The sequence below is a fragment of the Hyperolius riggenbachi genome, chromosome 3 (genome assembly GCF_040937935.1).
Source record: "Hyperolius riggenbachi isolate aHypRig1 chromosome 3, aHypRig1.pri, whole genome shotgun sequence".
Lineage (NCBI taxonomy): Eukaryota > Metazoa > Chordata > Amphibia > Anura > Hyperoliidae > Hyperolius > Hyperolius riggenbachi.
Genome location: NC_090648.1, coordinates 123,539,958 through 123,567,809, shown reverse-complemented (window position 1 = coordinate 123,567,809; position 27,852 = coordinate 123,539,958). Strand labels below are relative to the sequence as shown.

The 27,852-nt window shown below is 44.4% G+C and overlaps 1 protein-coding gene across 1 annotated transcript in view; it reads right to left on the bottom strand.

The window, feature by feature from the left end:
- The window catches only part of GGCX (gamma-glutamyl carboxylase), a 75,386-nt gene that overhangs the window by 22,248 nt on the left and 25,286 nt on the right, over positions 1–27,852 (bottom strand). The window contains exons 4-9 of the mRNA XM_068274874.1: positions 27,340–27,505; positions 18,976–19,054; positions 16,504–16,610; positions 12,889–13,052; positions 11,279–11,544; positions 1,137–1,268 (exon numbers count right to left, since the gene is read on the bottom strand). Coding sequence (XP_068130975.1) covers positions 1,137–1,268; positions 11,279–11,544; positions 12,889–13,052; positions 16,504–16,610; positions 18,976–19,054; positions 27,340–27,505 — 914 coding nt within the window. The remainder of the gene's footprint in view (positions 1–1,136; positions 1,269–11,278; positions 11,545–12,888; positions 13,053–16,503; positions 16,611–18,975; positions 19,055–27,339; positions 27,506–27,852) is intronic.

The window sequence follows — 27,852 nt, the reverse complement described above, 5'->3', positions numbered from 1 at the left end:
GGGCGATATGGCAAAGCAAAGGGCCGATATCGCAAAGCAAAGGGCCAATATGGCAAAGCAAAGTGCTGTCTTTGTTGTCAGGTAAATAAGAATGACACAAATTCAAATACAGGAATCACATTACATTCTTGGAGCAATTCTTGATGCAGAAGCTGAAAATGAATTAGTGTTTGTAAACTTCTCAAAACTTCCCTCGAATGGTTATTTGTTTCCATAAAGTAAGTCCATAAAACCAGGGGCACCGCCAGAGGAAAAGCAAGGCAAGCCCCTGCTTGGGGACTCACTTTAGAGGGGCACCTCTCACATGGCTCCGCTCCAGCGCTGAATCTCACCACTCTGCTTCCGGCCGCTTAGTATCTTGTCACCATGGTTACTTCCGGCTGGAATGTCTTATTGCATTAGTGGCACCGGCCAGAAGTAGCCATGGTGACCAGAGCTACGCAGCGTGTGTGTGTGTGTTACCCATTTTTTTGCTGCAGTGTGCTTTGCATGCCGCCACCTTTGGTGGGGCCACAAAAATGTACAAAGAACCAGAGACGAAGCACCCTCATGTATTTTACCATATATATCAGTGGGAACATTAGAGAAAACACCTACACTGCTCTCTGTTTCATTCTTCACTGTTCAGCTTGCTTGTTTCAGCCCTGATAAAATCCCTGACTGAGCATTTAGTCTGGCTTTGCTCAAGAATCATTATAGCTGAGTCTGTGTTCTCTGGTGTCTTTTCAAGCCCAAGCCTGCCCCCCTCTGGCTCTGATTTCCTGCTATGTATCCTTGTAGCAGGAGAGCAGAGCCACAAGGGGGCAGGCTTGGGCTTGAAAAGACATCACAGAAGACTGACTCAGCTATAATCATTCCAGGGCAAAGATAGGCTGAATGCTCAGTCAGGGATTTTATCAGAGCTGATAACAAGAAGACTGAGCAATGAAAAATTAAACAAAGAGCAGAGTAGGCGTTTACTGTCATGATCCTATTGATATATATGGTAAAATACAGGAGGGTGCTTCGTCTCTGGTTCTCTTTAAGCATAAAACCTAATGTAGCCTGACATCCAATGCTTACATGGAGGACAACAAAATAATATCCAACATCAGCATCGCTTCCCCCCCGACACAGGTGGCCACTCACTCACTCACCCCCGGGTTCAGATATCCAATCTCTCCAGTGACTCCATCCTTGTAAGTGATCTTCACATGCTGGTGAGAGCGGGAATGCACCATCATGTCCCAGGAATACCCGTACAGGCCGTTTGTCCAGTTATTGTAACCCTAGGGAGAGAGACACAGTGATTGTAATCTACTGTATGCAATACATGTTACAGCACAGATCAGGGGTGTAACTACAGGGGAGCCGCCCCTGCGAAACCAGGGGGGGGGGATGGGCTAGAGCTGTAATGGAGCACCAACTACTATTTCACTCCTGATTAAGGGGTCAATTCTTAAAGGATACATGAGTAGTAGTAAAGTATTGCAGCTATACTTACCTGGGGCTTCTCCGAGTCCCTAGAAATCTCTGGGTCCCTCACCGCCATTCCACAGTCACCCAGTCGTCAGCTGTCCCCTCTGCAGTGGCTAACTGCTTCTGCACATGTGCGCGCACGTGGCAGTCACGCTCCCAAAGCTGGGAACGTTCTGCACAGAATGCTTCCGGCCACGAGAGCAGAACTGCGCTCCGGCATGTCTGTGCACGTGCAGAAGCAGCCAAAGTCACCGGCCACTATGAACAGGTCAGCTGGCAACTGGATGACAGTGGAACTGCACCAATTGATACAGAGACTTCTAGGGGCTGGAAGAAGCCTCCATCATTGCACATTGCTTATGAAAAAGTCTCTCTGTTTTGTGGTGACTGTCATAACTTTTTGCAAATTCTGAAAAGGACCTCATCTGCAGAGTAACATTTGACAGTTGCTTGGGGCACTATAGTATTATCTCTGCCTCTAAGCTCCCCTGAGAAGAGAGTGTTTACACTAGATAGCCACAAGAAACTGTTAGTGCTGTTGCTCTCACAGCTCATTAGTATAGACACAATAAAGGAGGGAAAAAACTAGAAACAGACTGATTAAATTTCATGCTGACATGCAGCAGTTGTTATTAGCAGTGCTGCTGTGCAGATGGTTCAGCCAACCAAAGTATAATGTCTATGAATGTCTTTAATGATCACACATTATAGTTCCATTAGAGGTCACAGAAGTCTGATAGGAAAAGTACACTTATTTCAGGCGATCACTCACATGTCACAGGAGGCTGTTATTTACGGTTATTTAGTCTTGCATAACACAGCAAAGTCATACGTGACTGACCACACATTACGGGGACAGATAAGGGACTGTTTATAATTTGCAAGGCCGTTCACATCTCATAGGAAACAGTTAACACACGGCTCTCATAACAAGTGTGCAAGGGAAAGTCCATGTGTTATAGTCAAGAAGATGCTGAGAATTCTCAGTAAATGCAAGTATTATGGTAATTTCATTCAAGCTTATGCAGTTTGAAAATGGACCAATCATATGCAGCTGTAACCGCATTCAATTGGTCCATTTTCAAGTTGAACAAATTCACACAAAGTTACCAGAAAATCTGTATTACCTCGGTTCCTATAGGGATGGTCCATAAGATGTAAATAATTTCATTAAAAAATCTTACATGTTTTAAAGAGACTCTGTAACAAAAATTGCATCCTGTTTTTTATCATCCTACAAGTTCAAAAAGCTATTCTAATGTGTTCTGGCTTACTGCAGCACTTTGTACTATCACAGTCTCTGTAATAAATCAATGTATCTTTCCCCTGTCAGACTTGTCGGCCTGTGTCTGCAAGGCTGCCAAGTTCTTCAGTGTTGTGGTTCTGCTATGAACGCCCCCTTCCAGGCCACTCTATGCACACTGCCTGTGTGTTATTTAGGATTAGAGCAGCTTCTCTCTTATCTTTTACAAGCTGGATAAATCGTCCTCTGAGCTGGCTGGGCTTTCACATACTGAAGAATTACAGACAAGGGAAAAGCTGTTTGCAGGAAGAAAAGAGCAGCCTGAAACTTCAGTGCATGAGAGATGCAGGGGGAAAGAAACACACAAATGATCTCTTGAGATTCAAAAGGAAGGCTGTATACAGCCTGCTTGTGTATGAATGTATTTTCTATGTGTGGACATACTGTACATCAACCTACTTCCTGTTTTGGTGGCCATTTTGTTTGTTTATAAACAAACTTTTTAAAACTGTTTTTAACCACTTTTAATGCGGCGAGGAGCGGCGAAATTGTGTCACAGGGTAATAGGAGATGTCCCCTAACGCACTGGTATGTTTACTTTTGTGCGATTTTAACAATACAGATTCTCTTTAAGAGGCCTTTGGAATTGCAAGAGACTGGTAAGACGCACTCACCTGTTTTCCAAGTCTAACAAGCTCTAATTATGAAATACTGGTAAAGCTCCTCAGATTGTATTTTACACCTTTACTGACAAAATACTGCCAGTAGTTACTTATAGGGCCCACCCCATTTCCTCAATACGAACACACAGCATTTCCCCACATGCAAGCCGGATGGGGTAACGCTACCTATTCAGACACCAGCATGCTGTCTAAATTGCTTGCCGATACAAGACAAATAACATTTATATTGCGCTTTTCTCCTGTCAGACTCAAAGCGCCAGAGCTGCAGCCACGGGTGCGCGCTCAGTAGCCAGTAGCAGTGTTAGGGAGTCTTGCCTAAGGTCTCCTACTGAATAGGTGCTGGCTTACTGAACAGGAAGAGCCGAGATTTAAACCCAGTTTTCCTGTGTCAGAGGAAGAGCCCTTAACAAGTACACTATCCAACCACCAGATTCTGAAAGGCATGCAGCAGTGTTTCATAGCATGCATCAGAATCCCTATAATTGTGCAGGGCTATAGCGATCTGACTGAAGCTTTGCAACAGCACAAGTGCTGCGTCTGATCTGGAAATGGATGTGGGATCCAGTGGCACATTAGAAAAGCCATTTCATAATGTTCCATCGGCAGGGCTGGTCCAAGACTTTTTGCTGCCTGAGGCAAACTTGTGAGGATGTGACCTCCTTTTCCCGATTTGGAATGATCACACAGCACCCGACCATTTACTCTGATTTATTTAATTCAAATGAAACACTGCTGATCTCCTGCCTCCCCCCTCCTCACTCACTGTCAGACTCCTCACACAGCACAAGAAGCTGCTTTTCCCCAACGATTACCTCTTCACTTCGCTCACTCTCCTCCTACTCTAAATGCTGTAAGTGAATGTAAACAGACAGTACAAGAATGCTGCCCCTTTAATCTCTACGCCTGATGCAAGTGTTTCACATTGCTTCATGATAGAACCGGCCCTGTCCATTAAAACAAATACACCACCTTCAAGGCAGAAAACTCTTCCTATTACAATTAGTAGCAGAGTGCAGGCTCCTCCCACCCAAGTGACTGATTTTCATATACCCTCTCATTGACCAGCCAGCATCATGTGATGTTTACAAAGTTTTCCATTGGAGCATTACCAGTCCATTTTCACCCAATTTTCTTCTAAAGTATGTTACATTCTGCATCATTCAACCAAAACTTTCCAATCTGTAAAATTCATCTGTTGCTAGTGTCACTAGATTTTCCATGAAGAAAGCTTAAATAGGTGGCCTAACTCAAAAATTCACATTCAATATACCATAGATTTTGTTCCTTAAAGGACACATGGACTGAGAGGGATGTGGAGGCTGCCATATTTATTTCCTCTAAACGATACCAGTTTCTTGGCAGTCCTGCTAATCATCTGCCTCTAAAGGTGGCCACTAACTGTCCAATCTCTAGCAAAAATTGGTTGAGGGATCAGAAAGTCTGATCGGATTGGTTGTAAATAACCTCAGTTGATGGACACAATCGATTATGAACGAGTGAAAAAAATGTCGTCCGAATGAATTTTCGTCGAACCAAAATTTGAATTTTCTTGTTGGTTGCGATAGATAGGAAACAAAGATTGGTTCGTTGATGGTGTAGTGAACGATGTATTACAATATTTCACTTCCAATCAGAATTTCTGATCGCTCTAACGATTTTTCGCTAGAAATTGGACCGTTAGTGGCCACCTTAATACTTTTAGCCATAGACCCTGAACAAGCATGCAGATCACATGCTCTGACTGAAGTATGCCAAAGATCAGCAGGACTGCCAGGCAACTGGTATTGGTTAGAAGAAAATAAATATGGCAGCCACCATACCCCTAACAGTTCCAATGACCTTTAAAAGGCAAAATATCACAAATCATCAGTAACCCCACTGTGCACCCTCCACCCTGCCCTGCAGCATTTGTTATCTCTTGGGTTACATAACACATTTGCTAAAGTTGTCACCCAACACGATCATTAGCGATAGCTTCCGGTGACAGTTTAGAAACAATTCTTAGCAACAAGTTCTGCTGCATGGAGACCAGTGTTGTGGCCAACCTGTCTAATAAGATTGGGTCTGTGAGTTAAGGTTCTCATACACTATGAGACATTCCTCAGCAGATTGACTTACTGTGATCCAATCTGATGAGGATTGTTGCCTCAACATGCAGCCCAATCGTAATTTTGATTAATTTCAGAAATCTACCAACATTACTGATCTCACAGGATGGATTTAAATGGTCTACTGGTGACATGTTCCCCTGCTAATGCTTCTCCCTAGGGCCCATGCAAAGTATTAGCCCAGCGAAGTGCTTTCACACGCACCTCTCCAGCCAGCGTGCTCCTTCCTCTGTGCTGCCGACATCTACCAGTGCCTGCAGTGACCCAGCGGCAGTGTACATAACCTCATACACTGCCAGGTCACAGGATATGGGCTGCACCAATACTCGGCATGAGGCCCCAGGGAGAAGCATAAGAGGGGGATAACCTGGGGGAGCTGCAGTTTTATTGATCTTTAATAGACTTGATGCTGAGTGTGCAGTGTGCGGCAATAATAGATCCCTCCCTGGTCATATGTGGATCAGACAGGGATATACAGGATCTTCTAAAAAAATTTGCATATTGTGATAAAGTTCATTATTTTCTGTAATGTACTGATAAACATTAGACTTTCATATATTTTAGATTCAAATACACACAACTGAAGTAGTTCAAGCCTTTTATTGTTTTAATATTGATGATTTTGGCTTACAGTTTATGAAAACCCAAATTTCCTATCTCAGAAAATTAGCATATTTCATCCGACCAATAAAAGAAAAGTGTTTTTAATACAAAAAAAGTCAACCTTCAAATAATTATGTTCAGTTATGCACTCAATATTTGGTTGGGAATCCTTTTGCAGAAATGACTGCTTCGATGCGGCGTGGCGTGGAGGCAATCAGCCTGTGGCACTGCTCAGGTGTTATGGAGGCCCAGGATGCTTCGATAGCGGCCTTAAGCTCATCTAGAGTGTTGGGTCTTGCTTCTCTCAACTTACTCTTCACAATATCCCACAGATTCTCTATGGGGTTCAGGTCAGGAGAGTTGGCAGGCCAATTGAGCACAGTAATACCATGGTCAGTAAACCATTTACCAGTGGTTTTGGCACTGTGAGCAGGTGCCAGGTCATGCTGAAAAATGAAATCTTCATCTCCATAAAGCTTTTCAGCAGATGGAAGCATGAAGTGCTCCAAAATCTCCTGGTAGCTAGCTGCATTGACCCTGCCCTTGATAAAACACAGTGGACCAACACCAGCAGCTGACATGGCACCCCAGACCATCACTGACTGTGGATACTTGACACTGGACTTCAGGCATTTTGGCATTTCCCAATCCCCAAGTCCCCAGTCTTCCTCCAGACCCTGGCACCTTGATTTCCGAATGACATGTAAAAGTTGCTTTCATTCACTTTGGACCACTGAGCAACAGTCCAGTGCTGCTTCTCTGTAGCCCAGGTCAGGCGCTTCTGCCGCTGTTTCTGGGTCAAAAGTGGGTTCATGCTTCCATCTGTTGAAAAGCTTTATGGAGATGAAGATTTCATTTTTCAGCATGACCTGGCATCTGCTCACAGTGCCAAAACCACTGGTAAATGGTTTACTGACCATGGTATTACTGTGCTCAATTGGCCTGCCAACTCTCCTGACCTGAACCCCATAGAGAATCTGTGGGATATTGTGAAGAGAAAGTTGAGAGACGCAAGACCCAACACTCTGGATGAGCTTAAGGCCGCTATCGAAGCATCCTGGGCCTCCATAACACCTGAGCAGTGCCACAGGCTGATTGCCTCCATGCCACGCCGCATTTAAGCAGTCATTTCTGCAAAAGGTTTCCCGACCAAGTATTGAGTGCATAACTGAACATAATTATTTTAAGGTTGACTTTTTTTGTTTTAAAAACACTTTCTTTTATTGGTCGGATGAAATATGCTAATTTTTTGAGATAGGAATTTTGAGTTTTCATGAGCTGTATGCCAAAATCATCAATATTAAAACAATAAAAGGCTTGAACTACTTCAGGTGTGTATATTTGAATCTAAAATATATGAAAGTCTAATGTTTATCAGTACATTACAGAAAATAATGAACTTTATCACAATATGCTAATTTTTTTTAGAAGATCCTGTATATGGAGAAAGTCTGCTAGTGTATGGCTGGATTTAGAACATTTCTTGCTCATGTGAAGCTGATTGTTTGCAAATACCTTCTGTTTAAAGCCTGGTACACACCATGCAATTTCCCATCCGATCAACAGGTTGAATCAATAATTTATGACAGGTCCGATCAGCTCCGATCAATAATGGGATCCATTGTGCAGTAGCGATAGGAAAATCGATCCCGTTATTGAATAGGAGCCGATTGGACCTGTCTTAAATGATCAATTTGACCCATTGATCTGAGGAGAAATTGTATGGTGTGTACAAGGCCTTAGGAAGTCAAAATTATACTTGCATTGCTTTCAGTGTGGTGAATTGTACTTACTAAGTCTGATTTAAGCTGGCCATACCATTATCACTCAATTTTGTTTTTGATCAATCCAACAATCGATTATAGCCTGACCAACTAAAGACCAGCATCAATCTTTCGATCGATGCCAGCCATTAATATTTACCATGATATCTACTGCAAATGTTTAAATCAACCTCAATTTACAATCAATTAGAAGTTTTGTCTAATAAGCAAAAACTTTGTAGTGTATTGCAGCCGTATAGTAAACCAGAAATGGGCTTACTAAAAGATGATACTTACCTGAAGCTTCCTGCAGCCCCATGAGCACCGATGTGTCCCTCGCTGTCCTGAGTGTCTCTGTTCAGCTGCAATAAGCTCTGGTAATCTGGCTCATTCGCGCCAGTCACTCTTCTGCACATGTGCAGCCCCTTTGTGCATGTGCAGAAGAGCCGACTGGTGCAGCTGAGCTAGACTACCGGAGCCTATTGCAGCCGAGGCACTCAGGAGGACGGCGAGGGACGCATCGGTGGTCATGGGGCTGGAGGAAGCTCCAGGTAAGTATCATCTTTTAGTAAGCCCATCTCAGGTACACTTTAACTCAAACATCTGCAGAGATCTCCAAGCATCTTCAGTGGGGGTATCAGAAGTGATCCAGCAAATCTGGCCCATGTTAAATTCCACACACTTTCTACTCTGCAGTGGTTAGGATTTGCTACTCTCACCACGGTCATATCAGATCACAGTCAGGGCTGATGAGAGTTAAGTGAAGTGGTGGTTATGTGATGGCAGTTGCATGCAGCATCCACGGCATGATGAGCATAAGACTCCATTCACACACTGGCTAATTGTACTAACCTTTCATTAACCTACACTAGGTTTCCATCACTGCAATATTTTACCACATAAAAGCAGACAATTACAAGGCCCGCAATTGCTGGAAAACAGATATTGCCACTGTAGACACTTCAGAAAAGTCTTGTACATTATTATTCAGGCCCATCTTCTATGGAGAATTGATGCATTTGTGATGTGAGGTGAAAGTGACCTCTAGTGGGCATCTATGATAAATACAAGTGTTAATTTTAAAGAGACTCTGTAACAAATTTTTCAGCCTTAGTTCTTCTATCCTATAAGTTCCTATGCCTGTTCTAATGTGCTCTGGCTTACTGCAGCCTTTCCTAATTGCACTGTCTCTGTAATAAATCTTATCTCCTTTCCTCTGTCGTGTCTGTTGGGCTAAGGCTTGAATGTGTGGAATGTGCAAGGCTGCTTGTGATTGGATAGAAGCGATACACACCCTCTGCAGGCCCCCTGCACACTCTGTATGACTCACACACTCTGTTTATGTGAGCCTATCACACGCTGGTTAGTTTGTTTGTAAACACTGCCTAAAACTGTTAATTATAAGCCAGGATTGCAGCAGAGAGTGGCAGAAACAGCACAGAGGGGCACAGGAGAAAATAAGGAATAGAATGGTATGCTTTTTAGTGTAAGAATATTAGAGTACAGATTCTCTTTAAGTCTTTCCCTCCTGTTTTCCCCTCCCACACCTCTGTTCCTCTCTGATTGGCCAAAATTTCTCAGGCTGAAACAATGCACTTTCTACAGTGAAGGGCGGGCAAATCAGGCAGAGGAGACTAAGGGCGGATATTACATCAGGACTGGCTTCAAAATAGCCACAGTAAATATGGAAACTGTCTAGAATAGGATTCTCTACTTTTCCTTTATAAAATTCACAGGAATCATAACGTGGACAGTGTAATACATATGTTATGTAAGTAGAGCAAGTATTTATCTACTTATATATTTGATTTTTTTCCCTGAGATAGTATGGCTGACAGCTCCTCTTTAAAGCTACTCCTAAAGTACACCTGTAACGAAAAACAACCCCTATGGGGGGAGCGCAGTGAAAGCAGCGCCGGAGACTTAGGCACAGCCGATGCCACAATAGGCCATAATAGGAATTACAGCTATAGCGGCCCTCGGTGAGTAATTTGGGTGCCGTCAGAAGATGGAGCACAAATTACGATAAAAACAATGTAATATGGCTGCCAGCAATAGCTGGAAGCCGAATTACATCTTTCCCCCACTATCCATGGCGGCCTAGAGGGGGAATAGTAATTAACGCCGCCGGGACTTGTGCAGGAGCACGGTAAGCCATATATAGGCTTTACCCTGCGCCCAAATCTCCCGGTGGCATGATTATACCGTATGTATGCCTATGGAGTACTTACCTCAGGAGGGGAAGCCTCAGGATCCTAATGAGGGTTCCCCGTCCTCTGTAGCCTCGGGGATCCAGCACTGGCTCCCCAGAAACTCCCCCCGACAAGCACTGTGCAGGCGCAGCAGCAATATTAACCTTTCAGGCTCCAGCGCTGGCATAGTAGCAGCTTTCTGATGGGCTCCGCTGGAAATAGCCAAGCTCGATTGGGTCCGCTCTACTGCACAGGTGGGAGTCGTCTGAGCCCATCGGAAAGCTTCTACTGCGCCTGCGCCGGAGCCAGAAAGGTTAATATTGCCGCACATGGGGTTCAGGGGCTTCCAGCACTGGATCACCAGGACAGAGAGTTCCTTTAAGGTGCCCATATATCTATCAACTTGGAGGCTGATCAACCATCCGATTCGATAATTACTATCGCATGACACTAATCAACCACCAACCGCCACACTATCAATTTGTACACAGCCTCTCTTTACCTGTTGTTTCTATCCCTTAAAGAAAACCTGTAACGAGAAAAAGTTCCCCTGGGGGGTACTCACCTCGGGTAGGGAAGCCTCCCGATCCTATCGAGGCTTCCCCCGTCCTCCTGTGTCCTATGGCGGTCTCGCTGTGCCCTTCCGAACAGCGGGTTGTAAATATTTACCTTCCCGGCTCCAGCGCAGGCGCAGTATCGGCTCTCCACTCGGAGATAGGAGGAGATAGCCGATCGCTGTCAGGCCGCTCTACTGCGCAGGTGCAAGTCTCCTTGAGCGGATCCGACAGAGATTGGCTATTTCTTTCTATTTCCCGGCTGAGAGCCGCAACAGCGGCACCCGCTGGAGCCAGGGAAGGTAAATATATCTAGCTGGTCGCTTTGGGGGAGCCAGTGCTGGACTGCCTGCAGCTACAGGGATGGGGGAAGCCTCATTGGGACCCTAAGGCTTCCCCCTCCCGAGGTAAGTACCCTCCAGAGGACTTTTTTTTCAGTACAGGGTCTCTTTAACGACTTAGATTGTAAGCTTGAGTAGACAGGGCTCTCTCTCCTAGTGTGTTTCATTACTGCTATTTTTCACCTCAACATGCAGTACGTTAGGTGACCTAGCTATCTCCCTGTAACCCATCATTATTCATGTAGTTGTACATAGTGGGTATTCTCTATTGTATAGTGCCATGGAAGATGCTGGCTTTATAGAAATCCAAAATAACAGTAAATGTAATCCCACCTGTGTAATGAAGTGTGAGTAAGGCAGGAACAGCTGCTCTAATATGTACACCACTGTGAAGAAGGCACCCAGTTTCTGTCGCAGCCCAAGCTGGGCGGCTCCCTTCCCCTTCTGTCCAGAGTAAACACACTCGGGGCTCCTCTGTGGGGGCTGAGTGTGGGGCAGAGCCCAGTGCAGGCAGCGGGGCATTCTGGACACAAGTCGTCGTGGCCAGTCAGGATAACAGAAGAGAGGGCTGGTGGCCAGCATGGTGTAGGAGAACATTCCTGCAAAGACGAGATGAGGGATTCACAGTTATTAACAAATACATTAACCTAGAAGGTGAACTAACAGCAAGAAAAAGATGACAAACAGGAAACATGAGGTTCCAACCGAAACCTTTTCTTAGGTTTAAAGCCCACCTGAGCTGAGAGAGATATGGTGGCTGACATATTGAATTCCTTTTAAACTTTGCAAATTGCCTGGCTATCCTGGTGATTCTCTGCCTCTAATACTTTTAGCTGTAGACCCTGAACAAGCATGCAGGAGATGTGCTCTGACTGAATTAGCCACATGTTTTAGGTGTGTGATTCAGACAGTACTACAGCCAAAGAGATCAGCAGTATCTAATGGCCCGTACTCACGGGCTGCAAAAGTGGCCTGTCGCCAGCACACGTGAGCGTGTGCGCGACAGGCCGGCGACAGCTCGTCGCCAGGTCCCTCCGCGTACACACGTGGAAGAGGGACCAGCTCTGCGACGGAAGCTGTCGCCGACGTTCCTCCCCCGCCGCCGGAAGCGCCGTATTGGAGTAAGAGGTTGCTATCGCTAGTCCGCATACTCACGCGGACTAGCAACAGCTGCGGCGGAGTTGACCACGCCAATCGCCCGGCGACAGCAGCGACAAGCGACGGTTCGGGGTGCGCGCGCGTGCAACGGCCCATACTCACAGGCGACCTGTCGCCGCAACACGCGCGCGCCGCGTGTTGCGGCGACAATTGTAGCCCGTGAGTATGGGCCATTAGGCAACTGGTATTGCTTAACAGGAAATAAACATGGCAGTACTATAAGAGTTCCCTAACGTTTTGTCACTAGTGAAAGTGCAGGAAGTGGGAGAAATGTATACGGGGCATCTCTTTGGCAGCAATAAAAAAAAAAAAAAACCTAACAGAGGGCTTAATTCTACCCAGCACTACAAAAAAAATGTATTGCTGTCTCTTTCCATTAGAGAGACTTCATCATTTCCTGTCATCAATTACAGTTCAATACAATAAAATGCCTAACAGTATGCCCTCCTCTCTAAAACACCACTCTGAATTGTTTAAACTTTGAAATATAATCCGGTACTGAGTACTGTGCCGATTGCCTCTACTGACCAGGAAGTCTGATATGATATCCAGACTAATTCTCATAGCAATCAGGATGATGAGTGAATGGAAAAAGTGGGGGGATTGGTTCGTGTTAGGCCTCAGTAACGGGAGGGCTCTGTGTGAGAATAGCGTTAGGTTTACCAATAGTACAATATCGGTAAAATGTACAGATCGGAATTATCCCCTTCCAATAGAAGGGTATTAGTAATTTTGCCGATATTCTACTAGTGGCAATTTCCGACACCCATACTATGTCCACTTACCAATACTAAATAACTGGGAGTTCATACAGTGGAAATAAGAAACAAAGAACAAAGCCAATGGGCGCGTGACATCGAAGAAGAGAAGGTATCCCGCAGTCAGGTCCAGGATCAGGCCACACCAATGTATCACCACAAGATTGGTCATCTCCTCAGACATAAACAGCCTACAGGAAAGAACACACAAGGCCTGATTCATCAAACATGAAAGTAAGAGATGTGTCTGTGATACCTCTAGCTATCAGCCAACTTTCAGCTTTTATTTGCTCTGTTGCTAGTCAGAGAACAAATGTGCTCACTGGTTGCTTTGAGCTTGCTACAAAGAAAGGAAACGTTAAAGTGGACCAGAACTTAAAGTCTGCTCTAAAAGATAAGCAACGGCATGATAACCTTTAAGGAAAAAACATTTCTTTGTTATAGCGGATACAAATCCTGCAATAGATCTGTAGAGTGCCTACTTGTGTGTATAGGGTTAACATCCTGTGTTTACAAATAAGCTTCTCTGCCGAGGCAGCCAGCTGACACAGCTGAGAGATCAAGTTACACTTGCAATTAGTCACAGATGAGGGGGAAATAGACAGGCTAGACTGTTTAAATACACACAGACCATTTCTCTATATGTTTTCCTTATGTCATGTGCAACAGTTCAGGCCCACTTTAAGATGCCCATTAACGGTACAATCTCACAAACGATCGACCGTTCAATCAATCGGATCAAGTACTGTTAATGGTGTTGATCAATGACAAACAAGTGTCCTATTGATCATTCCATCAATCTGAATTTCAGAACAATTCTTTTAGTCTGATCGGATTGGTGGGCCCTAACAATCGTTTCCGGTCGATTGCAATAACGGTAACGGTTCCCCTACACAGTGAACATGTAACACCTGGCAATAGTATTCAGTGAATAGGAAAGTTACTAGATTTTCAGATGAACCATTGTAAAGTTGGCCATTAACAGTCCAATTTTTAGCAAAGAATCGTTCGAAGCGATCAGATAAATGTGATTGGAAATAACATGTTGTAATATATCAAATATATCATCATCAATGAACCAATCGGTACTTCCTATCCATCACAATGATTTGCTGAAAATTGGACTATTAGTGGCCACCTTTAAAGAGACTGTAACAAAATTTTCAGCCTTATTTCTTCTATCCGAGAACATATACACACACACGCACGCACGCACGCACGCACGCACGCACGCACGCACGCATCACTTCCTCGTTAGCGGCCATGTTTTTTGTTTGTAAACCCTGCCTAAAACTGGCGATTAAAAGCCAGGATCGCGGCAGGGAGTGTCGGAAACGGCAAAGAGGGATCCAGGAGATCACAGTGACCCGATTGGTATGTTTTTTATTGTACAAATCGAACAGTACAGATTCTCTTTAAATTAAAATAGGTATTTTTACAAATCGATCAATACACTACTACTAATGGAAAACATGCAAGAAGTGATTTTAAGCTCGCAAACGTAGGGACCTTCACCAAGCCACCAAGTGTTTCTGATTCTGATCATATGAACATGGACCAGTATAGTTGATGTCTCAAATCCCACATCCACTATGTATGTATTTGTATTGCTAGATGTCCTAATTGTATATGTATCTATGCTCCCCACTATTTGTTTTGTACAGCGGTATGGAAGATGTAGGCACTAGATACATAAAAAATAATAATGTATCTGGAGGTGTGGTCCAAGACATTGGCTGAGTACATCAGATACAACACACGTGAACAAATGGTTCATGGTGATGTCAGAACTATGAGACAATGTTCTACAGCAGTCAGTACAGCTGTGCATCAGCAGTAATTAGATGTTACACACTTATCAACAGATAAATGACCGTGCTTTCTGGGAGATGCAGCTCAATGACTGTCCACTGTGTGTGGGAAGCAGAAGACTGTACCACAAATATCAGTCATACATGGCTTCTTGTATATTCAAACTTTATGCAAATGACCAGGTCTCTCCAAACACAACAATAACATGTATAAATGCACAGTGGAAACGAGTATAAATGCACAGCTTTGTATGTTCTTCTTTAGGAACAGATACACAGCACCACCTGCTGGCCATCTTATGCATTTCATATATCAAACAGGTTAAAATGAAAATGGTAAATAGTGTATTATACATTGTTGTTTATCATATTTTTCGGCATATAAGACACTCCAGACTATAAGACGCACCTAGGTTTAGAGGGCAAATACCAGGGGAAAAAATATATACTAAAAACTCCCCCAATTATGGAGTCCCCCTTGTACCTCAGCGTCCCCCATAGCTCATCTAATCCATCTGTTCCATCGACAATCAGAGACCTCTCCTATCTCTCACTGTTCCCCTAGTGCCGGCTTCTAGGAGACTGCCAGCCGGACCTAGGAGAAGACCAGAACTGTGGCAAGGGACACAAATGACTTCCAACCAGAGCCGGGACAAGGTCCTTCAGCACCCAAGGCTAATACACTAAAGTGCGCCCCTCCATCCCTCCCACCCCAGCCATCACACACTGATTGCTATTGGGCTAAGAGGTGCCCCAGGGCCCCCAACACCTTAATCTCTAGTTATCTGGCTTCCAGTCACTGCCATGTATCCCCTTTTCTTATTTCTTTCTGCTTCAAACACAATGGGGAATGACAGCTGAGTGAATTGTGCGCCCCCTTCTACACTGCGCCCTGAGGCTGGAGCCTCTCCTGCCTCTGCCTCGGCCCGGCACTGCTTCCAACTGGTGTATAGAGTAGACAGCAGGCTGGCACTACAGTGTCTCAAGGCTGAGCTAGTACAGCTGGTGGCACAGTCAGTGCTCCTTCCCTTCTTAGCCAAAACGAAGCGTGCTCTGGTACGCAATGATAGATAAATGAAGTAAATAAGCGAAAAGTAGAGAAACTGGCACTACTTCATAGGCTTTTTTTAGTCACTTAATTGAAAAAGTAGAAATATCTTGCAGACATGCATATTAGCATAAAAATTCTAAAAACATACCCTTGGAGGGAAGGTGGCGTAACTGGGTGATTGGTGAGCGGTGGTTGCACGGGTGCTGTTGTCTTGCCTTATGGCAGTTTCACGCTTACACGCTCGGAGGCTTTCTACAGAGGCTGCCTCTTTTAGTAGAAGCGCGTGTAAGCGTGAAACTGCCATAAGGCAAGACAACAGCACCCGTGCACCCACCGCTCACCAATCACCCAGTTACGCCACCTTCCTTCCAAGGGTATGTTTTTAGAATTTTTATGCTAATATGCATGTCTGCAAGATATTTCTACTTTTTCAATTGAGTGACTAAAAAAGCCTATGAAGTAGTGCCGGTTTCTCTACTTTTCGCTCATTTAAGTAAAGTGGGACACATAACATTTGGGGGGACAGCAGCCAGGAGAGGTGAGGCCGCGTCATATGGTCATTTCCCGAAATATTTTATGCTGAAATCGATTGGGAATCAACCTGTGGTATATAGAAAGCCAACAAATCCTTCTAATCAGGTTCAATCAGAGAGAGATCTGTCTATACATTGCTAGATATACTGTATGGGCACCATTAGAATATAATAAGCAATAACTTACTACTACAATATCCTAACTGCTCTGACTTCTGTTCAACATATATGATGTATCCACCCTTACTTGAATGGGTCAAACAGCCAATGGCGTGACAGCGTTCCCATGGAGTAGCCTTCCACCCAGTCTGCATCCAGCTTCTTAATGCCAGCAATGAAATACACAATAAAGATCTGCAAAGTGGAATAACACACAGATAAGGTTAGGTATGTGAAAAAACCACCTTGATATGCTGCCCTGTTTCTTTCATTGAAAAGAACTAAACTATAAATATTGCACAGCGTAAGAAAATAAAAATGCCAATAAAGGGGTGTTCTACTTGTCTACAAAATTGCTCATGAGCATTTCTAATCATCTGCGATAGTGAGTGAAGAAAGGTACACTACCATCCAAAAGTTTGCAGTCACTTAGAAATATCCTTGATTTCATCCATTAAAATAATATCACCCTATTATCGTCAGTGTGTAGGCATGGTTAAAGGAAAAATAAAGTGGGAGAGATATGGAGGCTGCCATCTTTATTTCCTTTTAAACAATACCAGTTGCCTGGCTATCCTGCTGATCCTCCACCTCTAATACTTTTAGCCATAGACCCTGAACAAGCATGCAGCAGATCAGGCGTTTCTGACAATATTGTCAGATCTGACAAGATTAGCTTGTTTCTGGTGTGATGCTAGGTACACGCTATGAGATTTTCTGGCCGATTTACTGTCAGATTGATTATTTACAACATGTCCGATCTGATTTCAGATCGATTTCCGATCGTTTTCCGTTCTCTTCAATAGGAAATTGATCGGAAAATGTTCGGAAATCGATCGGAAATCAGATCGGACATGTTGGAAATAATCAATCTGACAGTAAATCGGCAAGAAAATCTCATAGTGTGTACCCAGCATTATTCAGACACTACTGCAGCCAACTGAACAAGCAATGTGCAGATCAGGTGTTTCTGACATTATTGTCAGATCTGTCCTAATTAGCTGCATGCTTGTTGCTGGTCTTACTCAGCCACTACTGTAGCCAAATAGGGCTGCCAGGCAACTAGTATTGTTTAAAGGGAAACAAATATGGCATGCTCCATATTCTTTCACTACAGATGTCCATTAAAATGGTGTAGCTAACTACTTACTATAGCTGTTTTTTTTTTTTTTTGGGGGGGGGGGGGGGGGGGGGATACCTACATAGGTGGACATTACCAACAACAATCAGGGCTGTATTATATAGAGTGTCATGTTTACATATGCAACTTTGGTAGTATGAAGGTTTAGGCTACTTACACACCAGGACGTTGCGTTTAGGGGGCGTTATAGGGCACATAACGTGCTCCTAACGCAACGCCTGGTGGTGTTGGAGCAGGACGTTACCAAGAGCCGCGTTACAAGCAGCTCTTGGTGCGCCTGCTCTGTCGGAGGCGCTGCGGAGATCACGTGAGCGGAGCTCTCCGCATCACGTGGTCCCACCAGCCAATCAGCGGCCGCTCCAAAGAGTAAACACTGCAAGTGCAGTGAATGCCAAGTAGCCATGTGCCTGGCTACATAGCGGCCTCTCCCCGCCCCTAAAATTAAAAAAAAACACCCGTACTGAGCATGTGCAAACAGTCTAACGCGGCTTAGCCGCGTATGAAGTACTGCATGCAGTACGTTGTCTTGACGTGAAGCGTTACTGTGTAACGCAACGTGGGCACTGTGAAAAGCCCATTGATTCTGCACTCCTGTGCAGTGGGGGTGCGTTACAGGCTGCTCTAACGTGCGCCTGTAACGTCCCACTGTGAAAGCAGCCTAAGTGATCATTTCAAAACCTCTTTACTACTAAATAAGCAATAAGAAAACCTGTCCTTCTTTACGGTAGATGAGAATCCGCAATGGTGAGTTTAGTTAACTCTAAACAGAAACAAGGAACTTTCTTTGAAACTCATCAGTCTGGTTATGTTCTGAGAAATGAAGAATATTCCATGCAGGGTATTGCCAAGAAAATGAAGGCTGCATTACACAACTCTGCATACTACTCCCTTCACAGAGCAGCTATATAGCAGAGCGAGGTGCCTGTACAGCGCTCAGCTCCCGAATTATGGCCCTAGGGATCGAGTCCCATTTGTCTTCAATAAGGGCAGATAAAGCATGAGCTAAGCAGATAAGGAGATAACTCATAAGTTATGAGCTGAGAGGTATAGGGAGGCTGGCATGTTTATTTCCTTTTAAGCAATGCAAATTGCCTAACTAGCCTGCTGATCCTCTGACTCTAATACTTTTAGCCATAGCCCCTGAACAAGCATGCAGATCAGATATTTCTGACTGAAGTCTGACTGGATTAGCTGCATGCTTGTTTCAGTTGTGTGATCCAGATACTATTGCACCCAAAGGGATCATCTGGACAGCCAGGCAACTGGTATTTTTTAAAAGGAAATAAATATGGCAGCCTCCATATCCCTCTCACTTTAGATGTACTTTAACTAAAGCTGCCACCTAAACAACATACATAGGGTGATGTTCTGCATTCTCATAGAATCTTTGAGAAAAATATAGCTGTATTCTAAACTTACCTGGGCTCGAAGCACAGTGTAATTCCACAGGGGGACATGTGCATTACGCTTGCGAGGACTAAATAAGCCATCAATGGACCTAAGGGATGAAATAAATAACAGTTACAGCAGTCTAAAGTCTAAATACATTAGACGTGGATTCAATAACAACCAATGAATCTAACGAAAATGTTAAAAATAAAGACCCAGACTTCCTGTTCCGGCACCCACATGGTTGGAGGCTCCGCCATGCCGGCTAACATACACATTCAGATGCTGAACTGGGGACAGGGCTAGTGACACACACTCTCCACAACTCCATGAAGCTTGTGCATGGACCGCTACCTGCTGTGATCAGCTGGAAAGGAGCCTCAGGACCAGAATATAAGCGCTGGGAAATCCAAGATGGCGACGCCAAATAAGCGCAGAGTGAAGCTGTCACAACGTAGGGCTAAAAAGTCCAACATGGAACACTGACTCTGACAAGTTTGAAAGTTCCCCATTGAGAATGCACAATACAGACAACATGCAAATAGAAAAACCTAAAGCGGTCATGAGGGGCAAGATAATCTCACAAAGAATATAATGATCACGTAGCCAGAATGAGGGTAACATTCGCCAATTATAAAATGATCCTTCCACAGTGAACAGGCTAAACTGGCTAAATGAAAAAAGGAAGTGGATAAATAAAGGGGAACTGAAGAGAGAGGTATATGGAGGCTGTCATGTTTATTTCCTTTTAGACAATACCAGTTGCCTGGCAGCCCTGCTGATCCTCTGCCTCTAATACTATTAGCCATAGCCCCTGAACAAGCATGCAGCAGATCAGGTGTTTCAGTGGTTCAGACTTATAAGTCTGATCTGACAAGACTAGCTGCATGCTTGTTTCTGGTTTTAATCAGATACTACTGCAGAGAAATAGACCAGCAGGGCTGCCAGGCAACTGGTATTGATTAAAAGGAAATAAACATGACAGCCTCCATATACCTCTCTCTTCAGTTCCCCTATAAGACTTAAGCTAGAGAACTTTATGCAAAACCTTACAAGGAGCTACTGAGCAAAGTTTGGAGATACTGTAAATGTGGTACTATCACGCATAGCATGAGGCCCTTATCAAACTGCTCCATTGCGCAGCATAAAGAGGGGAGAGACAGGACCTTAGTGCATCCACCCAGGGACATAAATGAAGACTAAGGCTCAACACACACCATACAATCTTGGTTGTACAGATTTACCAAATCTATGTAGTATAAGGGCCAACAGATTTAAAATACCTTGAATGATTGATTGGAAAAGCTCTTCTACTACATAAAAGTGGTAAGATTGAACAATCAAGATTGTATGGTGTGTGTTGAGCTTAAGAAGAATTACGCTAATATTTATCAGAATCCATAAGGGGGCGCTCTGTCCACAGAAACCTCCCTCTTAGACAAAGCAGTAAACTATGGTAACTAACGCATCAGTTAGGGCCCTTTTCCACCAGCGCAAAAACGCAAACCGCTAGCGATTTTACAATCGCTACGGTTTGCTTTTTAACATAGGAATCGCGGTAGGTAATTTCCACTACCGCGATTCGTTTTTTACTTGATCGCAATCGCGCCGCGGAGCGACTTTTGTCGCGATTTTGCTATGCAGTGCATAGCATAGCAAAATCGCGGCCGCGAACGTCGGGGAATCGGCGGTAATTGCGATTCAGCAATCGCTAGCGTTCAGCGTGAACGCTAGTGATTGCTAGTGGAAAAGGGCCCTTACTGTTATAAAAGGCCTTCATAATCATAAAGCACCTGGCCCTGACGGACTTACTGCAGAATATTATAAGATACTGAAGTCTGAAATTGTGCCCACCTTCACCTACCTCTATAATTTCTTTCTTCGGGGGAAGGGTGTATTTGCAATCTGGAAATGAAGCCTATATAAAGTTCATGTACAAGCAGAAGAAAGATCCTTAGGCTCCAGCTTCGTACAGGCCAATCTCTCCTATGTATCAGGACCTGAAAATATTTACTAAGCTAAGAGGCAGAAAGATTGGCTGAGTTCATGCCAAGGTTAGTACAGCCCAACCAGGTGGGATTTGTAAGGGGAAGGGCAGCGGTGGCAAACTTTAGGAGACTACTGGCGGTATTAGAACAGGTCAAGGCATAAGTGGTAAGCCCCACAGCATTGTAACAACTACTGTCCAAAGTGCAATCTAACAGACGTGGTTTTAAAGCACTGTACCAGGGTCTTACTCCCCATAAGTGACTTCTGGGATGAGGTCTTCAAATTCCTAAATAAGATTTGCAGAAAAAAAGGTAGAGAGAGAGCCTGGGCTATATCTGTACCACTCGTACACTGCGTCTAGAGAAAAAGCCACCTTGGAACAGAACAACTCATCATCACCCCTTACGTCACCACTTCACCTTCTCCCCCTATTACAAATACACACCTACGTTTACAAGTGTTTAGCATATATTCTACAGCTCCCTGATATGGTTTATGTCTCTGTCATTTTATAGTGTGATACTCCTATTGTTTAATGCCTGAAGAAGCGGGCTTTGTACCCGTAATACGCGTGGCAGTGTTCCTTGGAGTATGTGAATAAATTTTCGTTGACTTTATTCGACAGCATCGTGTCTGATTTAGGTCGGTTGGTCCACCGCCACCACCTAGATGTTTTAAACCTTTTAGTATCTTTTATCCTACTGGCGCCTCTGTACATCGATTTATTCTGGGATGAGGTCTTCAAATTCCTAAATAAGATTTGCAGAAAAAAAAGGTAAAGAGAGAGCCTGGGCTATATCTGTACCACTCGTACACTGCGTCTAGAGAAAAAGCCACCTTGGCAATATCAGGTGATAAAGTACCTGACATAGGCCCCCTCTAGATTGTAAGCCTTTGGCAGGGCCCTCTCCCCTTGTGTATCTTACTTGATTGTGTGCACTTTACCCAGAATTTGGAACTGGTAATTTTTACCACTACCACTCCAGTTTATGATCTGGTATGTACTACTATCTGCATTGTGTGGTGTATCTTATTGCTATTACCTGTAGTCTGCTACCTGTATTGTTCTGTATTGTTCTGTCACCCCAGTTATCATTGTCTGTAATCCTATTTATTGTACAGTGCTGCATAATATGTTGGCGCTATATAAATCTAATAAATAATAATAATAATAATAATAGGCCACCTTATCCTGGCAGCTGCCAAACAAGCAATATACAACAAGTGGATTTTTCCGTCACCCACCTCACTGGATTTTAAAGGGGAACTGAAGAGAGAGGTATATGGAGGCTGTCATGTTTATTTCCTTTTAGACAATACCAGTTGCCTGGCAGCCCTGCTGATCCTCTGCCTCTAATACTATTAGCCATAGCCCCTGAACAAGCATGCAGCAGATCAGGTGTTTCAGTGGTTCAGACTTATAAGTCTGATCTGACAAGACTAGCTGCATGCTTGTTTCTGGTTTTAATCAGATACTACTGCAGAGAAATAGACCAGCAGGGCTGCCAGGCAACTGGTATTGATTAAAAGGAAATAAACATGACAGCCTCCATATACCTCTCTCTTCAGTTCCCCTTTAAGGATGAATTATGTTATATTATGCAACTCGAAAATGATCTAAAAAATGTCATGGACCCATACACATGTTTAAATATTGTAAAGTAGAGGCGCCCCAATGTCAGTAGATTATCCGCTGCTGTGTAAAGGATATATCCTCTCTCTCCTCAGGTAAACAGTATGCAGTAGAACACAGCGCTGATGATCATAATCTCCAGGCACAGAGTAGATCCATACCACCTATAGAGATCCCTCTAGTAGATCCAGAGACCTAGTGGTGTGCACTCAGTGCACCAAAGAAACAGAGGGATGCTCTCAGTGGATAAGATCAAACTTTATTCCATAAAGGCAGCCAGTTATACAGCACAGTCACTTACATCTAGAGCAGCTGTGCCCAACCTAAGGCCCGCAGGCCATTTGTGCCCCGCAAAGCCGACTTTTGTGCCCCGCGGATGTGTCCTGAGGAGGAGGATTGGGCTTTGTGTCATACTATGTCATAGGTTTACACCGCGTACTCGCGTCCACCGCAGTAGCGCTGTGATTGTTAGAGAACCTTGTCCATTGGAGGCTGTAGGAACCCCCCTCCAATAGGAATCAGCCTTATTTCTATTGGAGGAAGGTTCCTGCAGCAACCAATGGGCGAGAGTCTCTAACTATCACAGTGCTACTGCAGAGAACCAGAGTATGCTGTGTAAACCTATGACACAATACTCAATCCTCCTCCTCAGCACGGATTCTTGTCATGGCCGGTGTGGGGAGAGGTGATCTGCCATGGGGGCTGTATGGAAGTGAGGCTCCGCTAGCTTTGTACTGTAGCAAGCTTGATGCTGTGGCTAGGACAGCATATAGCTCACTGCTTCCCCCTGCCCTTTTCTGTAGTGTAGTTGATGTGTGGCCTTGCTTGACAGTAACTTTGTAGACAGGATGACATTCCTGCTTTGTGGGGATTCTAATTCAAACTTTGATTGTGCTTAAATCCACTTGTGGTACCCTCTGACTCCGGGCCCATCCAAAATGTGCAGCCACTACGAACCCCATAACAATTATGTTCTATCATACCTCTCCATAACAAGTGCAGCTGCCATAAGACCCATTCTACACACAATAAGTGTGGCTGCCATGTCCCTCTCCCAATTATAAGTAATACAGCCACCATGAATGCCATTCTTCTGCCACCCATAACAAGTGAAACCACCATGCAGTCCCTACCTTCTCTCTCAACAAGTGTGCCCGCCATGAAACCTATACCACATTTGGAAAGTGCAAGAATGGCTGTTGGCGGAGTAAGTATATTACCTCCTCCAGCGTTGGTCCGTCCTCTTTGATGCTGTCATCCGCTGTCTCTTACTTCCATCCTGGACTTTTTGTATGTCACATGATCTCACGTGACAGACAAGAAGGGCTCAGACAGACTATAAGCTCTCTCAGCGCTTTTTAAAATCGCTCCTAATCACTTTCATTAAAATCACAGTAAAATTGCATAAAAATTGCAGCGATAGCGTATGTTTTTATGCATACGTGATCACAGCGATTTTTACCGCGATTTTAATGAAAGTGAATGGGAGCGATTTTTACAAAGCACTTAGAAAGCGCTAATCAATCACAAGCACACAAAAGAGCGCTTATAGTGTGTCTGAGCCCGAAGACTGGGAAAGAGGAGATTGACAGCAGCTCACTGTTTTGTTGCTCTGCTTGGGAGTGGGGGTGGACGGGGCACTGAATCAGAAGGCAGGAGGGAATGAAGAAGTCCCCTGGTAGCTGTACCACTGACAGCTCCCGAGTGCTTCCTGTTTAAAAAGAACCCAAGGTGTCAGAAAGTAAAAAAAATAAATAAATGCATACTTACCTAAGGGGAGGGGAGGGAAGCCGCCCCCCTCCCCCCCATTCATTGGCACTGCGCTCCTCTTCTGGCACAAGCATGGCCGTGCTGCATCTGTGTGAGGACGGCTGCACCTGCGCAGTAGCTCGGAGCAGCTTGTGCACAAGCGGCTTTGCCTTACTGCATACTACATAGCTGTACTGACACATGAGCAGTATGGCAGCACTCGTACCTGAACAGGAGCGTGGTGCCGATTTGATTACAATCAAACCCTTGTCGGTAATCTTCTGGGGGTCCACAATCGGCAGCAAGAGAGCCGACGAAGGCGTAGGAAGCCTCTATAGGATCCAGAAGCTTCCCTCTTCTCAGGTAATTTACTTTTCTGACGCCTCGGATTTACTCCCAATCTCAGGATCTTAAAGGACACATCCAAGGAAAAAAAAATATCAAGATCTACTTACCCGGGGCTTCCTCCAGCCCCTGGCAGCCAATATGTCCCTTGCCGCAGCTCCGGTGTCCCGGGATCCCCTCCGTTGCAGATGCCGACCTCGCCAGGTCAGAATCTTCTGCACGGCTGTGACGCTGGCGGTCGCGATCCAGTGTCTAGGAGCGTTCTGCATAGGCACAGTAGTACTGCGCCTGCACAGGCCACGTGAGCACGAACCTGGGTAAGTAGATCTTGATTTTTTTTTCCTCGGACCTTCCCTTTAATTCCCTCTATGTAAGATCTGATGTTATGACACAAAATATTCCAGAATTAATTATTCAGCTTCCTTTAACAGAGGAGAATGTAACCCATTACTGTGAAATCATCAGATAATGTGAACTGTAGAAGGATTTACTCAACGAGTGCTAAGCAAATTGTGGGACGCATGCCAACCCCTCTCTACATACCAGCACTGAAGGAATGAGTATTTATTTTCCTCAGATGAAGTGGAAAATCCCTTTAAAAAAGCAGAATACATTCTTTAAAGTGATCTGGACATTCCCAGATGAAATAAAGTTGTTACGTAAAGAGTGATACACTTCAGTGATCAAGAGAAGATTGATTTGGCCGCTATTATGCAACATGACTATCACATTTCCTGGTTTGGCCTGTGTCTTTAATAGATCACTTTGCATGAATATTTGCCTGCAATCTTTATATAAACAAGGGACGGCCTACATCAGGCAAATTTCAAAGTTAATCTAGACCATATTCTGATCAGCACAAAAAGAAAGAGGAAGATTTAGCTTCTTTGTCCAGCATCAGTAAATGGTTAATGAAAAACTTCATTATCCTACCTAATAAAAGGCAAGTGTCCCTGCGTCCAATGTCCGTCTGCCAGTGCTTTTTGTGCACTGCGCATGTGCAAGGACGCAAAGACACTGCCGAGAGCCAGCGGAGGATGGGGCCAGAAGGGGCGGGGCGTGTGCGTCGGGCACGAAGGGTGCGCGGTGAACGCGCACATGCATTAGGGACAGACCTAGCCCGTTTTTAAACGGGCTAAGTCACTAGTATCTCATAATATTGTGCACTGAGTAGGAATATCAAGTAGTTTATAATGTTTAGGTCCATCAATACCTCCATAAAGAACCACCAAGTAGTGTGTGCAGCAATTCTGGCCACAAAGAGTTACCGTATATACTTGAATACAAGTCAACCTTGTGTATAAGTCGACACCAATATTCAACCCTTTTAATCTGGAATTTTGTACTGACTCAAGTATAAGTCTACCCAGCAAAGTTAATGGCTGCATTTGGGGCTCAGGAGGGGTTCACGACTGCACTGCATACAGTACTGCAGCCATTAACCCCTCCTGTCCCTTAAGTGCAGCCAATAACGCCTCCAGACCCCCAAGTGCAGCAATTATTCACTCCCCTTCCTGCAGCCCAGTATTTCTCCCCCTTCCCTTTCCTTGTTAATAATTGTGGTCAGGACTTGCAGACCTGTGTTTTCTTGGCATTTCCTTTCCTCTAAGTATCACTTACCGCAGGGTAAATTGCTGCAAATGGGAATGTCACTATTAGTACACGCATCACTCAATGTACTCAGTGTTGCCTGTGACTCATGTACAAGTCGACCCCTATACTTTTATGAAGTGAAACAGACCTACATTTCTAGACTTATACTCGAGTATATACAGTAAACTCTAAAAAGAAGGAGGAGCTGGGATGACTATCTCAGGTTAGTGATGATGGGATAGAGGAAGGATTTTAGGCAGCTGTCACTCCAACAAGATAGCATGGCCAGCTATGTGGGAAATGAAGCTACAGGCACGTGTTCTACTGTAAATAGATTAATTGCAAGAAGTACAGACGTGCACAAACTTTGTGCATTTCTAGCTGCTACATTTACTATCATATGTGTTAAAAATTGGGACACACAGCGATGCGCATTCCGTGTGTCTGAAACGCATGCACGGAATCACATTTGTGCATGTGTTTTGCAGTGTAAATGAGCTCTAAATCATCTCTGAGATAGCTCTGCTTACTCTAGAGGAAGGGGCACAGTGCAGGGAGCTGCCAGCTGTGAGCCACCCTCCACGGAGGAGTGATATGTTCCAGACACAAGGTAAAACTATGTACTGTGTATGATCCTAATTCAGAGCAGAATATACAAATACCTTTAATGACCCCACCCATCCAGTGCTGGGACTCTCTGAACACATCCAACAAGAGCTTGCTGGATACATTTGAGCCCGCCCTCCTCTCTGTGTATGAGCGTTGCTGCACTGCGCATGCGCAAGTACTGCTGTGCCTGTGCAACAGCATGAAGCCACTCGTACATATTTTATACTTAACATGGGATCTGTCAAAATGTCAGTTTGTGTCTTGTGGTACATTCCAGGTAATGGAACTTTCCTCCTGTAGTGTGGACCTAGCCAAAATCTGAATTACACCCTCTTCCTCCTTCCATGCAATCCAAGAAGATGGATGCATTCAGTATGGAACTATTAGTAATACTACCTCTAGGACTACAACTAAGGCTACACTTTCATGTCCCTCAGAAAACCATCAAGACAATGGGAATGTGGCTGATATATTACCAGTAGCGATTGGCATTCATCAGGGTGAACTGGAATCCAATCAGGCCATACAGGTAAGAATGGTTGTTCCATGTGGTCTTGTCCAGGAAGAAGACATACCAGTACGGCACTACAAACAGAAGGCAGCTGAGGCGGTAAAAACATCCAAGACATATACCCAGGGCTCCTGAAAAAGAAGACACCACAATCAATATGCATTAGAGAAACTACTTCATGAAGTTTTAGTAACAGGCCTAATGACTGTATCCGCCATTGGAAGCCCAGGGATCTTGTATGAACGTGGAGAACCTAGAACAGAGGTAGGCAGCCTCAAAGAGGCAGAGATCTACTTTAAACCGGACCTGAACTCAGGACTTCCTATCTGCTCTAAAAGATGTGCAATAGTATAATAACCTTTACAGAAACACATTACTTTGTTACAGCTGATACAAATCCTGAAATAAATCTGCAAAATCTGCAGTGTGTCTACTTCTTGCTTTTATGGAAGCAGACATATGGTTAAAGCGGATCCGA